This window comes from Camarhynchus parvulus, chromosome 2 (genome assembly GCF_901933205.1).
Source record: "Camarhynchus parvulus chromosome 2, STF_HiC, whole genome shotgun sequence".
NCBI classification, from domain to species: domain Eukaryota; kingdom Metazoa; phylum Chordata; class Aves; order Passeriformes; family Thraupidae; genus Camarhynchus; species Camarhynchus parvulus.
Genome location: NC_044572.1, coordinates 42746618 through 42760086, shown reverse-complemented (window position 1 = coordinate 42760086; position 13469 = coordinate 42746618). Strand labels below are relative to the sequence as shown.

At 43.1% G+C, this 13469-nt stretch overlaps 1 protein-coding gene across 1 annotated transcript in view; it reads left to right on the top strand.

The window, feature by feature from the left end:
* The first annotated feature begins 374 nt into the window (after positions 1-374).
* Positions 375-13469, top strand: part of ZNRF2 (zinc and ring finger 2) — a 53786-nt gene continuing 40691 nt past the window's right edge. The window contains exon 1 of the mRNA XM_030968137.1: positions 375-1449. Coding sequence (XP_030823997.1) covers positions 711-1449 — 739 coding nt within the window. The 5' untranslated portion in view covers positions 375-710. The remainder of the gene's footprint in view (positions 1450-13469) is intronic.

Sequence of the window (13469 nt, the reverse complement as noted above, 5' to 3'; positions counted from 1 at the left end):
CGGCGCGGCAGGGGGGCACAGGAGGGCACCGCCGCTCCGCCACCCCTGGAGGGCCCTGCCCGCTCCGCCGGGCCGCTCCTCTCCTTCACCTGCCGGGGCTCGGGCGGTCTGGCTCTGCTCGGCTGCCCGGGCGGCCCGCGGGACGCGCCTGCGGGCGAGGGCACAGCGAGCTCCCCTCGCGTGTGTGTGCGTGCTGCGTCCCGCCGGCGGCCCCGCCGCGGGCACTGTCCCTCCTGCTGAGGGGAGCGCGGCCGGAGGCCACGCGGGCCTCACCTGGCGCTGTCCCGCACCTTGCGGGAGGAGCGGCGCGGGGAGGCGGGGCGAGCCGGCGGGCCCGGCCCGTTGCGCCGCCACCGCCGCCGCCGGGGGCCGGTCTCCCGCTGGGCGCGGGGGGAGCCGAGGCGGCGGCCCCCGCCCGCCGTAACCGCTCCCCATCCCGCCCGCTGGTGCCGCCCCCAGCATGGCGACACGGTAGAGGAGCGGCTGCGCCGGGGCGACCGCCCCTCCCGCCTCCTCGGCACGGGCACGGCGCGCCGCGGGTGAGCGAGCGGCCTCGGCGGCGCTGCTGCCGCCGGTGCCCCGCACAGGGCTCAGCGGCGGCGGACGAGGAGGAGGATGGCGGCGGCGGTCGCGGCGGCGGCGGGCACAGCAGCAGCGGCGGCGGGGCCGAGCGGCCGCGCGGCGGGAGCCAGCACCGTCCCGAGCAGCTCATGGTGGCGCCCCAGACCCGCCAGCAGCGGCCGCGCCGGGGCCGCCAGCTGAGCCGGATCCCGGCGGGCGGCTCTCCCCTCTCCACACCGACCCACCGAGCGACCCGTCCCCCTCCCCCGACGCTCCCTCTCCCCCTCCCCGGCGCGACCCGCGCCTCGGATCGCCCCGCCGGGGCAGGACTGCCACCACTCCCGGGCGCCGCGGGGGAAGGCGGCGGCGGCGAAGGGCACCGGGCAGCGCCAGGCGGCGGCGGGACCATGGGCGCGAAGCAGAGCAGCCCCACCGCCGCCAATGGCCGCACCCGGGCGTACTCGGGCGGGGATCTGCCTTCCTCGAGCAGCAGTAGCAGCGGCGGCGCTAACGGGACCGGCGGGCGCTCGGCAGGCGGCGGCGGGCGCTACGCGCACCTGGCGGCGGCGCCTCACGCCGCTCCCGGCGGCGCGGCGGCCGCGGCGGCCGGAGGAGCGGCGGCGGCGGCGGGGAGTGCCGCGGGGTCGGCACCCCGGAGCAGGTCCTTAGGGGGGGCCACGGCCTCCGGGGCCCGGGCGGCGCAGTCCGCCTTCAACATCCCCCACAGCAGCGGCCCCTACGGCTCGCAGGACTCGGTCAGCAGCACCCCGGAGGAGGGCGGCCGGGAGCGGCCCGCGGGGGGCGGCGGCGGCGGCGGCGGCTCCTCCGGCGGGCCCCGGCTGGTGATCGGCTCGCTGCCCGCGCACCTTTCGCCGCACCTGTTCGGAGGTAAGGGGCACTGCCGGGGCGGGAGGGTTTGGCTGCCTGTCCCGGCGCTGCGCGGCCGGGGTTGCGGGCGATGGAATGGGGTGTGCAGGGTCTTTCCCCGGCTCCGAGGTGGGACGGATAGTGAATCATCACTCCAAGCTGGCGTCCGAGTTGGGAGACGGGGCTCTCGGGCTGGCGTCTCCTATTGTCTGTAAGGAGAGCTGTGAACGGGGAGGTTAAAAATGAAACGAGCCCGGCGGCAGGGAGGAAGCGGAGCCTCTCCGGCCGACGACTTTAGACTCTAATAGCTGTAATCAGTGGCTGTGTAAATACTCTTGCCTACTACTTACATAATTAGAATTTAATTGGATCATGTGTCTCCGCCGTTTATTCTAAAATCGGACCAAACCCCTCTTTAGGCACTGATTAATGTGTGGCTGATGCTTGTTCCTCTTTCTAAGTTCTCTGTTCAGAAAGTCGGTACAGAAAAACAGAAGTTAAAGTAAGTTTCTTTGTTGGTGCACCCTCTCAGAGGTGAACAGAGCCGGCTAGCTGCCCGTGCCGCTGGAGTACGGGCTTGCAGCACCGGCACCCTGTAGCCTTGAGGATGGGCACATGTGCTCTTGAGGCAGGAGAAACACTCGGCTAGACTCTAAAATAACCAGGGAGCTGAGGCCCTTGGAGAAGCACAGTAAACGTGGAGCAAGTTGTAGGTTTTTTGTCTGTCTTGCGCTACCGAGATTAACTGGGCTGTATAGGACGAGCGTTTTACTGCCTGTATTTTTTACCTTGAAGTTGGAAATCATCTTGTTAGTTGCCAGCTGCGTTCAGAGTTGCTGGCTCCTTTAAGTACTGCTCATTCTAAAGGCTGTTCATATAGGTCAAACAATGCGCAAATTTTATTGTTTAATGGATGTATTCTACAACTGACATTTTTAATACACACATATATATTTATATTTATAAATATATGTACCTATAAACTTAATACCCCAACGCTTTTTTTTAAGGGGTTGAAACAAGAGGCTAATGTAAAATTTCTACGTTTCTTTATTCTTATTGATCCATTTGTGAATACCATTTGTAGGAGGTTGGCTTTCTGGTTCTCTGTAATTCACCCAGCATTTAGCCAAAGCAGAGCTGTGTGCAGCCTGACCCTCTCAGGGTACACGAGGTTTCTGTCACATGGCCTGCTGCTTCTGGCTTGGTGACCTCAAGTCAGCATAGCTGTTACTTCCTATATCTAAAACTGCCTCGTCCCAGTGGTTGAACATTAACAGAAAGCTGTCAAACCCTATTATAATAAAATAATATTTTCCTCTAAGAAAGAAAACATAACTATTCTCATAGTATCGAGCTGGTGGACAGGAGTGCTTTGTTGCAAGGATGCTCATTACAGCAAAGTATCTTGAGGGTGAAGAAGGTGCATGTGTTTCTTGTAGTGATGAAAGGATGTGCTGTCATGGAGTAGTGTACAGCTCGTGCTAAGCACAAGGGAATCATTAGAATGTGTAGCCAATTGTTGCTCAAAGGTGAAACTTTTTTTTCCTCCTCAGTGCTTAGACGCTGTACTGCAACTTGCCTTGGTGCCAGGAGGGAGTGGATTGAATGTAAACGAAGTGATGAGGGTTAATAACCTAGGAAGCTATATTCAGATGCGGGAAGGTCTCTTCAGAGTAACTCTGAATTTGATCTTACTTTTCTATGGCATGTACTCATTTTTTAATTGCTGTACTACACTGTATTTTTGTCCTTGGAGTGATGCAAAGCTGGTTGCTTTTACCAGTGCAGGAGGAGTGCCAGGAGGGGTACACTGTCTTCATCTACTCACTAATGAATAAGGACTGCCATATGTTAGGAGTGTAACTGGCAAGTTTCAAGATACAGTAAGGTTTTTAGTGAAGAAGCAAATAGATTCATGACTGTCTTGTGACCACATAAAGACAGTGTGTCTTAGTGGGATGAAAACTTGCTTAATCATAATACTGCAACACCTGTGAAGAAGGCCTCACTTGAAGCATTATTCTTTCTTTCAATTTAAATATTTTGTGATGTTGATGATACATTACTCCACATCCCACTCAGTTTTGCCATCTTTTTCTAGTTGCATGCTTTTATGTTTTCTTGATTCCTTGTAATAAGTACATGGTTGGAAAAAGAAGCCCAACTGGAGATCATACATTAATAGCATCAGCATTCTGAAAAATAACTTGGAGCATTGTTTTTGTCCTGATGGTAACTAGCTCTAGCTTGTCTAGGTGTGGTATCTGGCATTTATCTTGTGTATCTTGAGCGTGCTTGAAGTCCCCTCCCTTGTTTTGTAACTTGCAAATTAGCTGAATTATTTCTTTTTGTCCTGAAAACTGCCAAAATTAATTGTGAGGATTAGCATAGCAATTCTGTGAAAATTAAAATAAAAAAAGAACAATAATACCTTCTGTAAGTTGAACTGAATCTCCAGCTATTTATGTTTTTAGGAATACTGCTTGGCTGCGTCAGTCAGTGCCACGTGGGTGTTGCATTTGTTAAATTACTGTAATTAATTTGCCATTAGTGAATTACACTCTATTGTCACTTTTACTGAGCTGTTTTGCATGCTGAAGTAATGTATAAATATTAACCCTCTGATGTAACATGCTTAAATCTATACTAAGCGTGTTACTACACCATTTAAATGAGAATATAAAGGTTATGTTAATGTATTGGCGAGTATGTTCAGTTACTGCCTGTGTTCCTTTAGTAGGAGCTGTAGTAGTAACAGCCTTTCCTGGCTGTGAAGGTCTCGTGTTCCCATCTGACCTCAGGCTAAGGCACTTTTGTGAACAACATACAGTGGAGTAAATGCTGCTGTGTAGCCTGGTCTCATCTCAGGGGGAGTTCAGTTCACTCAATAATCAGGGCCTTGGTCTCACAAAAGTACATATTATATGTATGTGTGTTCAACTTTGTGCTGTGAGCGTGCCTGAAGTAGGCTTAGGGCGTTAAGTAGAGTGAGACCCAAATTCCATAAGATCTTAGGGCACTCCCAGAGAGGCCAAACCTGTGCGTGACATTCAAGAGCTTTCTTGCAACACAGTGCCAAGTTCCAGCTTCCTTTAAGGTGATAACACTTATCAGGAATTTTGACCAGTAGTTTCCCTGCTCTGTTCCCCAGTCAATGGGACTTCCCCTCTCCTCCAGCCCCAAAGTAAATATTCTTACCTTCTCTTTTGTGTAGAAGAGTTGGCCCTGAGAAGCACCATGGGGCCAGATTCACATTAGTTTTTCCACTGTGTTTTTAGAGATTACATACTCATGAGCACTGCAGCAAAGCTACCACTGTAGTTACAATGTAGCTGGTTTTTGTCAGTGATGCAATTGGTTCAGCTAAAAATGGACTTTTGGGGTGGCCTTCGCTTTGGATAGCTGTTGATGTGTTACTTCCATCACTTAAAGTGCTGACAGCTCCTTAGAACCCTCTTCATGTTTATGTTCCTGTTTCTGGGTGGTCATAACTGGGAGAATTCTTGGCAAAAACACCTAGTGTAAGTATCCTTCTGGTGTTCAAATTTGGGAATGTTGTTGTAAGACAACAATGTCTTTAAACTGTTTTTTTCTTTTGTTCTGTTTTGTTTTGTCATTAAGAGTCTCTTAGGGAGTAATATATAAAAATTCAGCTGAAGATAGCAGAAACTCAAACATATTGAGTTATTAAAATTTTCACATCAGTTCTTTCAAGATGACTGAACAGAGACTACAAGTATTATACAGAATCTTAGTTTGTATTGTATATGATGTTTTTACAGATATATTTAAAAATCTATAGTGTTAGATACAGCTGTTAACAGCCTTCATGCCTATGTCAAGATAGGGAGTTATGATTTGGAGATAAGGTTGCATCTGTTCAACTCTGTTAGGAGAAGGAAGTTTATTATGTTCTTCTTAAGACAAATAATGATCAGACTTCTATTATTAAGTGCTTTACAGTGCAGGATTTATCGCCAGCTACTGAATGTACATAACATGGGTAGAACCTTGTAGGTATATTATAGTAGCATCTGGTTGTGATAATAGTACAAGTAATGGATGAATTCTTCATTCTATAAATGAAAGTTTATGAAAGCCTCAGGTTATAACCAAAATTCCTAGTTGGATTGTGGGAAGCAGATAACAGTAGAAGAATGATGTGAATTCTCAGAAGAGTTTTTTAGATGACTCTCAAACTGCCTAGAAGGCCACATCTTGTTTTGTTTCCCATCAGATCTGTTTAGTTGTATGATACATTTGGATGTGTTTTTGAGGTTCAACTGTCCTTTTGGTCACTTTTCTTCCAGTATGGCACAAGTACTATTGCTTTGAGAAATTATGAAACTCTGAAACACTTCAGACCTGATGCTGCTCCCATTTTGCAAGCTAAAGGGGCACTCTGAGGTCTTTGCCCCCTGAATTGGGAGAAAGGTTGGGAAGTGTGCCTTGTAATGGGACTGTTGGGCTGGTGGGGGCCAGGAATAGATGTGTTCAGCTATGTCATTGAGTTGACTCCAAAGTGAGAGAGAACAGTCATAGGGGGATTTTGTAAACACATTAGCATCCCCTTCACCAAAACACAGATTGAAAAATCCATTGTGCTAGGAGAGCAGTCCAAGGATAAGTCTATTGATAATGAGCTTTAGAAGGTCTGTTCTGACCGATGGGTTTGAAGAATCCAGTCCCTATGCAGAGTCTTACTGTTCCAGGGTTTAGTTGGGCTGCTCTGTTCCTGTGTACATTCAGTGGGCAATACACAGCTCCTGGTTTAGCAGCAAAGGTGTAAACCCTCCTGAGTCAGGGACAAGAAAAAGTAGCTAAACGTCCAACACCACCAACCACCTGCTCAGCTCAGTCAAGAGAGTGCTTATAGTCTCAAATGTTGTGTTTGGACAAAATGAGCTAAAAGAAGAACTGTTTGAGTCTTCTGATGGCACTCATGAAGTCCCTGGGAGTCATCTTTCATTTCCTTCAGCTGGAAACAGGTCTCTGTGATGATGAGTAGCTTGGGGTAGTGAAGTAGAGGCTGAGATGAGTGATAGGGGATCTTTGAAAGGCTCTTTTTTTTTTAAGTGCTTTTTTTTTTTCTTTGTTCCCCTCTTTCTGCTTGGTCAACAAAAGGGTTTAGGAGAAGATAAATAATAAAAAATGTCAGCACTGCATTTGTGGGAGAAATGTAAATAGTTAACCGTCTGCAGGAAGGGAAGCAGTCTAATTGTAATGGCATATATAAATATTTCTTTTGGCTATCAAGGTAGTGATAATACCTGATTGAACCTTTGCAGTGCCAGTTCAAACAAGGGCCTTCCTCTTATTTAATGTCTTCTGAATACCTATGCAAGCCTGATATTCTGACAGTGTCTCTCCTCATGTTCTGTCATATAATTGCAGGCTAGTCTCCACCAACCTCCCAAGTAATTTCTTTGTCTCATAAAGAAAGCCTTTTGTCACTGCTAGAAATTCAAAACTATTTTTAAAACACGTTGCCTATGCATCTGTTTGGGTAAGTTCTCCTCCCCTGTTCTTGCCAGCTGCTCATGGAAAACTTCATCATGCAAACATTCTTGAATTGCTCTCTTAGCCTTGCAGGAAACTTTTAAGTTTTGAATAAAGTTGTGAAAATTTTGGGGTAGGTTTTTCTTGCTATTTGTGTGCAACCAATTTTATATTACTTTCAATATTTTTCTGCAGTGTGTCTACTGCCCATTAATGGCTTAATTTGTTTCAGGAGAGGTGTATGGTCATTTCAGCAGATTGTGTTCATTTACTGTGGTAATGGAGCATGTTGTTCTTGCAGATGTTTAACCCGTGAAAAGAAAGTGACAAATCCTTGAATGCTCTGAGTTCTATTTTGGTACATCTTTGAAGACATGCATCTTTCCAATCAAAAGAAAATAATTTGTGTAAAACCACAACTACTTGAGTAAAACCAGAAATGCACATCTTAAGCATCTGGGAGAGTGGTTTTTGTTGTCTATTATCTGGATAGATATTTCCTAAACAAGTGCCTATGTTGCCAAGACTACCTTTCCTTTGTAAATGATCATCGTGACTTTCATGAGGATATCTCCGTGTGCATCCAGAGGCTTTTGACCTCTGTTGTTTGGTAGGCTTCAAATCCCTGGTGCTTACAAAAATGGGAGGGCAAGCCATAGAACGAATGAGGCTGGTTCTCCCTTTCACTCAAGGACATGCTTCTATTTTCTGCATGGAAATTGAGTAGTATTGACCTGGAGAGATCAGGAAGCATGCAGGAAAATCTCATAGGGCTCGAGGTGTCTGCCTGCCTGCCAAACAGAACACACGAGAGTGCTGTGTGGGATTTGGCTGTTACCACTCGGTTGTCTTCAGGAACTGATCTAGCTGGGTGTTTTCTCGCTAGTCTGCTCTGTCTCAAAATCAGACCACCACAGCCTGTGCCCAGTCCCCAAAGGGAGGGTGTGCTGCATACCATCAGGGATATTTTTAGCAGATTCTGTTTGCTGACTGACTTAGTGTGCTATAAATACAGAGTTCTCATCTGGCATGCACTTTGCGTGTCTTCTAGTAACTTATAATAAATTCACCTAAGAATAATGGCAAGGAGAAGCAAGCTGTTACGATTTGTTTGGCTTTACATACAAAGTGTCATTTATATAAAGGAATTATTTAATAACATTTTAACTGTAAATGGCTTTTAAAACTAGTGATATTCCAAAACACTTCCTAGTTGGGCTCCCATAATTAGTCCTTATGTCAGATTGATTTATACTGCATTTTCATTATGTTTTTAAAAGTTGAAGGTGGAGTTTTTAGGTGTGGGAAGTAACTTGAGCATCTGGAATACTGTCAATATTAGTAGATTACAGTCTTTTTTTATACCAATGCTAGCATATTCCATAAGGGTTATTCTCTGGTAAAAAAAATGAAGCTTAGTTATGACTCTCCTGGAATTTTTTTCCCTGAAATATAGGTATATGTACAATTTCTTGAGTTGAAATATAGTTAGGGCACTTATAAGACTCAATGCAGAAAGGGGAGGATCCCATGTCTTATTAAAATACAGATGTATTTGTCTTTGAGTGTTGAATTTGACGCGAAATTGAAGGATGGGTTCTTCCTAAGTTGTACTGAGTATAACCTAAATGCAGTTGTTCTGTACTGCTAAAATAGAAACTGTCATAGCATGCACTAAGAGATGTGAAGTTTTTCATATGCAGCAAAAGAAAAGTCTCCTCAGAGGTGCTTTCTGCAGATTGCCTGAACACATAAGCAGTGTTTTGAGAATCTTAATTTTTTTACAATGAAATCTGGACCAATCTGGTGATAGTCTTTCAGAAAACTTACAAACTAGATTGTCATGCTGTCAAGAATTTTAGATAGTCCCTTGAAAATTATGTTACTTTGAATCTTGATTTGCTGCAGCTATCAGAAATTTTACTTATTGTAGAATGAAGAGTATCACTCCTTTATTCTTCAGTGTGAATACAGATAAAAGTTCTAGTTTGAGGAAAAAGAATCTTGCTTCTCTTAAGAAAATGCTGTGGCCACTACCAAATAGATCAGAGCATCATCAATTAAGCAAATGTCAGAGAGATAATGGTGGACAATCTCCAGATTGTAAAGAACAATGACAGTAGTAAAATGTGGTTCTCTGTGGTCATTTAACTGCTTTGCTTTCACTGTGAGGCTGTTCTCTTTCTTCTCAGTGTTTTGTTACATCAGCAAGGATGACTGAAGTAGCCTAAGATGCCAGACTTGAGAATTTGCTGTCCGTTTCCTTGTGTCTGTCCTTTGGGAAGAATGAGTTTAAAATTACACCCCTGTGTTGTGAATATTGGAAGGCATACTTTGCATGTGTATGAGTACCTCAGGGCTCCTATAATATCTTAGCTTGGATAGTGATGGTTCATCTTCAGAGCTCATTATGATGATGTTTTCTAAAAGGTGATGTGGCTGAGTTCAGGTGTGAAGTGCCCAAATAGAGGATTAGCTACACAACTTTCCTTCTGCTTTTTCAATGCTGTAATTTTTTTCAAACTCAGTTGTAGATTACAGCTGGTTTGTGTTTGAGTTTTAGGGTTTTTTCACTTTCTTAGCCATGTGGGTGTAGTTGTTAGAGGCAGTCAAATCAGTTTGGATAGATACTTGTTTTATTTTTATATTGGGAGTATTACTCAATGAATGGCAAGTAGATGGGTTGCCTGAGTACAAAGCAGAGCAAAGATGACTTGTTTTTTTATCAAACCTCTAGCAATCTATTAACAAATTACAATTCCAAAATAATAAAGCATAATTGTAAAACTATTTATATATTTTTAAAGTGCTGTGTAAAGAAATACCTGGTTTGCCCCTGCAGTAGTGCCATAAAGTTGTTGCTGGCTGAAGAGAAATGATCTACTAAAACAGCACATGAATGAAAACAGCATGAAATTCACATATGGAAAAGGGCTGCATGCTATCAAAGAAACACTCTTTGAATATCTAATTCAGCTGTCCTAACATTTGCATACTAGATATCTAATATTAAAATACCAGATGACAAGTGCAGAGGCATTGCCTTGCTTTTTGGGGTCTGAAATACAGTTAAAATTAATTGAAGAGTAATGCATATTTGCTATAGCTTGGCTGTTGGATTAGTTTATATCCCAGTGTGCCATATCTGTGCATTTGTGTGCTTTTAAGTGATAACATTTTCAAAGACACATGATACTGAGCTTCTTCATAACCACGGATGTAAAAAAATGAAGTGCTGAAAATGTTATTGAAATAAAATGCAGTACTGAAATAGCTTCTGGTTTGGAGGAAATACAAATGCCATTGCTAGAATAATAAACCATGTACCAGAATAAACTGGTTTTCGTGCACTTGATAAGACTGAGATCCAGTGACAGCATAGAACTAGGGAGTGGAGGAAATGTTCCTTGGAAATGCAGGACCAGTTTTGCTGCAAACAAAGGGATAAGAAAGCTAATGCAAATAATGTGTTTTACATTGTGCAAGGGTGGGAATGGATGACGTGTTCAGCCCAGGTTATTCCCTTTGTGTCTCCGCTTGGCCTCTCCACTCATAAAGCACACAATTGTGTTCAGCTGATGAAGTCAGAGTAAATTCATTTGATGAAGTTCAAATGATAAACACATTTGGAGCTGGAGGGCAAAAGTTCCTCCTAGTGGGTTGGGCTGGTGCATGTGACTTCTCTAGAGGTGTGCAGGCAACCAACCTTTTACATATATTTAGTGATTGTATGTTTTGCTTTAAAGCTTTGTTTACAAGAAATGTTTAAAAGCATTGTAAGCTTGGATGACGTAATTTCTTGACATTAAACTGTTTAATATATTGGGGAAATCCATTAATTTGTGAAAAGTGAGCTGGAATTAATCTCTCTGAAGAGAGCTTGGATTGACAGCAGTCTTGAGATTGTTCCTATCCACATAGATTTATGTGGTCATGGAGTGGTTGTCAAAAGCATTCTAATTCTGGCCATTGTTGATTCTCTTTTAGGGATTGGCTAGCCATTAAGCAAGTTGCAGGGAAAGGCTGCCATGTTACAACAAATATAAAGGAAGGCATACTTAGCATTGATAAAACTATTCAGAGTATAATTTTTGCCAGGAGTTAAAAGAAATAGCAGAAATTAATGTTTATTATTCTAAAAGCAAGAACCACAACAAGGGTCCTTGAAATCGTTTGCTCTGATGCTGAAACAAACAAGTTAAAAGGGCAAATATTTAACAAGTTTTTAAAAGAATTGTTTAGCCAGTGGTCAGAGCTACAGCTTGCCAATACCCTTGTATTTTTCAAAGTGCTGTAAAATACTTTATTAGGATGCACTTCTAGGGACTCCTGTTTTTCATCATTGTTCTGTCATGGATTTGCACTATCTCTGGGCTGTTAAATGGCTGTGTCCCATGGCAGCCTAAAAGTTTGTTAGCTGTAGCATGCAAGCATTCTTCAAAATATGTTTAAAAACAAATGTTTGTATTCAACATGTTGCTGGCCCAGCAACTATTCACAAAGATGCGGAATTAAAATGACTGAAGAATGTAAGCACCCCAGGAAATGTTATCCTCAAAAGAAATCATCTGGCAAGGATGCCAAACTTGTAAGCAAGAGAGAAGGAAAGGTCTCTATGGAATGGTGGTGTTTGTTGCATTCTTACTTAGAGGGAGTTGGGATGCAAGCATATAAGTACTGATACAGTTGTTTTCCAATCTCTTACACTATGGTCCTGTGACACTAAAGCTCTGTGCTCACTTATTGAGAGCCTCTCCATTTTTCTTCCTTTTCCTGGCCCTTTTGCTGTTTTCTGTGTGGATGAGTCATCTTACTTGCAACATCTTTATTAGCAACTGTAGTGCCATTGAAAACAAAAATAAATATGCAGAAATACTGACTTAGCTGGATCTTAAAAATACATTTTAAAAAGAAGATCAGTGTTTAAGTTTAGGAGTTATTTCTTTGTTTTTCTTAAAAGATATAATTTAGAGTATTATATATAATTTGGATTTTAACTTTAATATCCTAGTTTTATCTAGCAATTATAGATCAGTATTATTAATGGAGGAATAACACTGAAGAGAAACCTACTGAAATTGATAATTAGTTCTGTAGCAAAGACAAGAGGCCATTTTGATTAAATTATTTATTTTAGGGTATCTATTCATAGATACCATAGGTTTTTTTCTTGAATTCAAATTTTTCTAACTTGTATTTCCCCAAACTTGAAAATTGTGATGTAAATTTTGCTTTTTGCTGGCAGTGTTTTGAAGCACATAGGAGTTTAATCAGTTTTAACTTGTGCCCTCAAAGAGCTACCCATGTAAATAGGCTGTACATCTAGCACAAGGCAATATAGCCTGGAATTTAAATGTCAACATATTAAATTCTAATCTTATTGGTTTTCTGTTTATGCCTTAAGGATTTGTAAACATACAAAATTACACACTTCTAATTTGATTTCAGACATGTGAAATTTCAGATAGAAATAGGAAAGGAAGAAAAGCCTCAAGATAGGACCTTATTTTTCTTTTATTTTCCCTCCTGGAGTTTCTCTCTGACATACTAAGCCTCATGCTCCTTCAGGCAATGATGATAAATGTACTAGGTACAATGTGTTTAAGCTATTGGTACAGCTAAAACACTTTGAGGACAGCTTTACTGCAGTCAGTGAGTCTTGCTCCTGCAGAACTTCTTGTTTGCTCACAAATCTACCTTGAAGGGCATAATCCCATTTGTCAGGAATTGTCATCTATAACTGACGAGGATTTCTTCCTCTGCTGAAGGGGAAGGAGCTCTTTCTGCAGTCTCAGTACTCACGTGTTCTTAAATTGTTACATTTGTAGCCCGCTGCAGAAACTCCTCAATTGTAAATAAATTTTAATGGTGCATTCCTAACCCTGGAAGTCAGTGAATACTATGGCAATTGAACCCTCTGACTGAGGATTACAAATATCACCACAAATATTGTACACAGAGACCTAAGTATAGAGGAAAGTTACTTTGCCAGCTATTTCAGTCAGCTGTTGTAAGCAATAGTTAAACATTGCTTTTTCCTTTCTCACTGTATGTTTTGAAAAAGAATTATTAATTTAAAAAATTTCATTATGATATTTAGGTTATGCATACAATGACTTTTCTCCAAAAACTTTATGCAAAAGAGCTTGTAAGGACAGATTTCATTCTAATGAGTGATGTGTGGGCTGAAGTCTCTCTGATGTTCATAGTACATGAGGAAACCTTGGGGTTCCTACCAGCAATGGAATATGGGATCAGCTGGGTTTAACCCATTCCAAGCAGATTATTTTATTCTTTCTTAATTTCTTAGTGGAAAGCCATCTAATTTCTCTGGTATTTTATTTTGACAACTAATTTTACTGTTGGAAAAATTCCTAATAAGCAAATTACTCCTAATGTTTTGCAACTGATTTCCCATTCTGAATGCAGAAATTTGCAATTGATGCATTTTTTTAGCAGATAGTTCTTTTCTCATTACAATCATGAAGGGCTCTTTTTTTCTATTCTAGTTGTACTTGACTCTTGCTGGCTATTAGCTA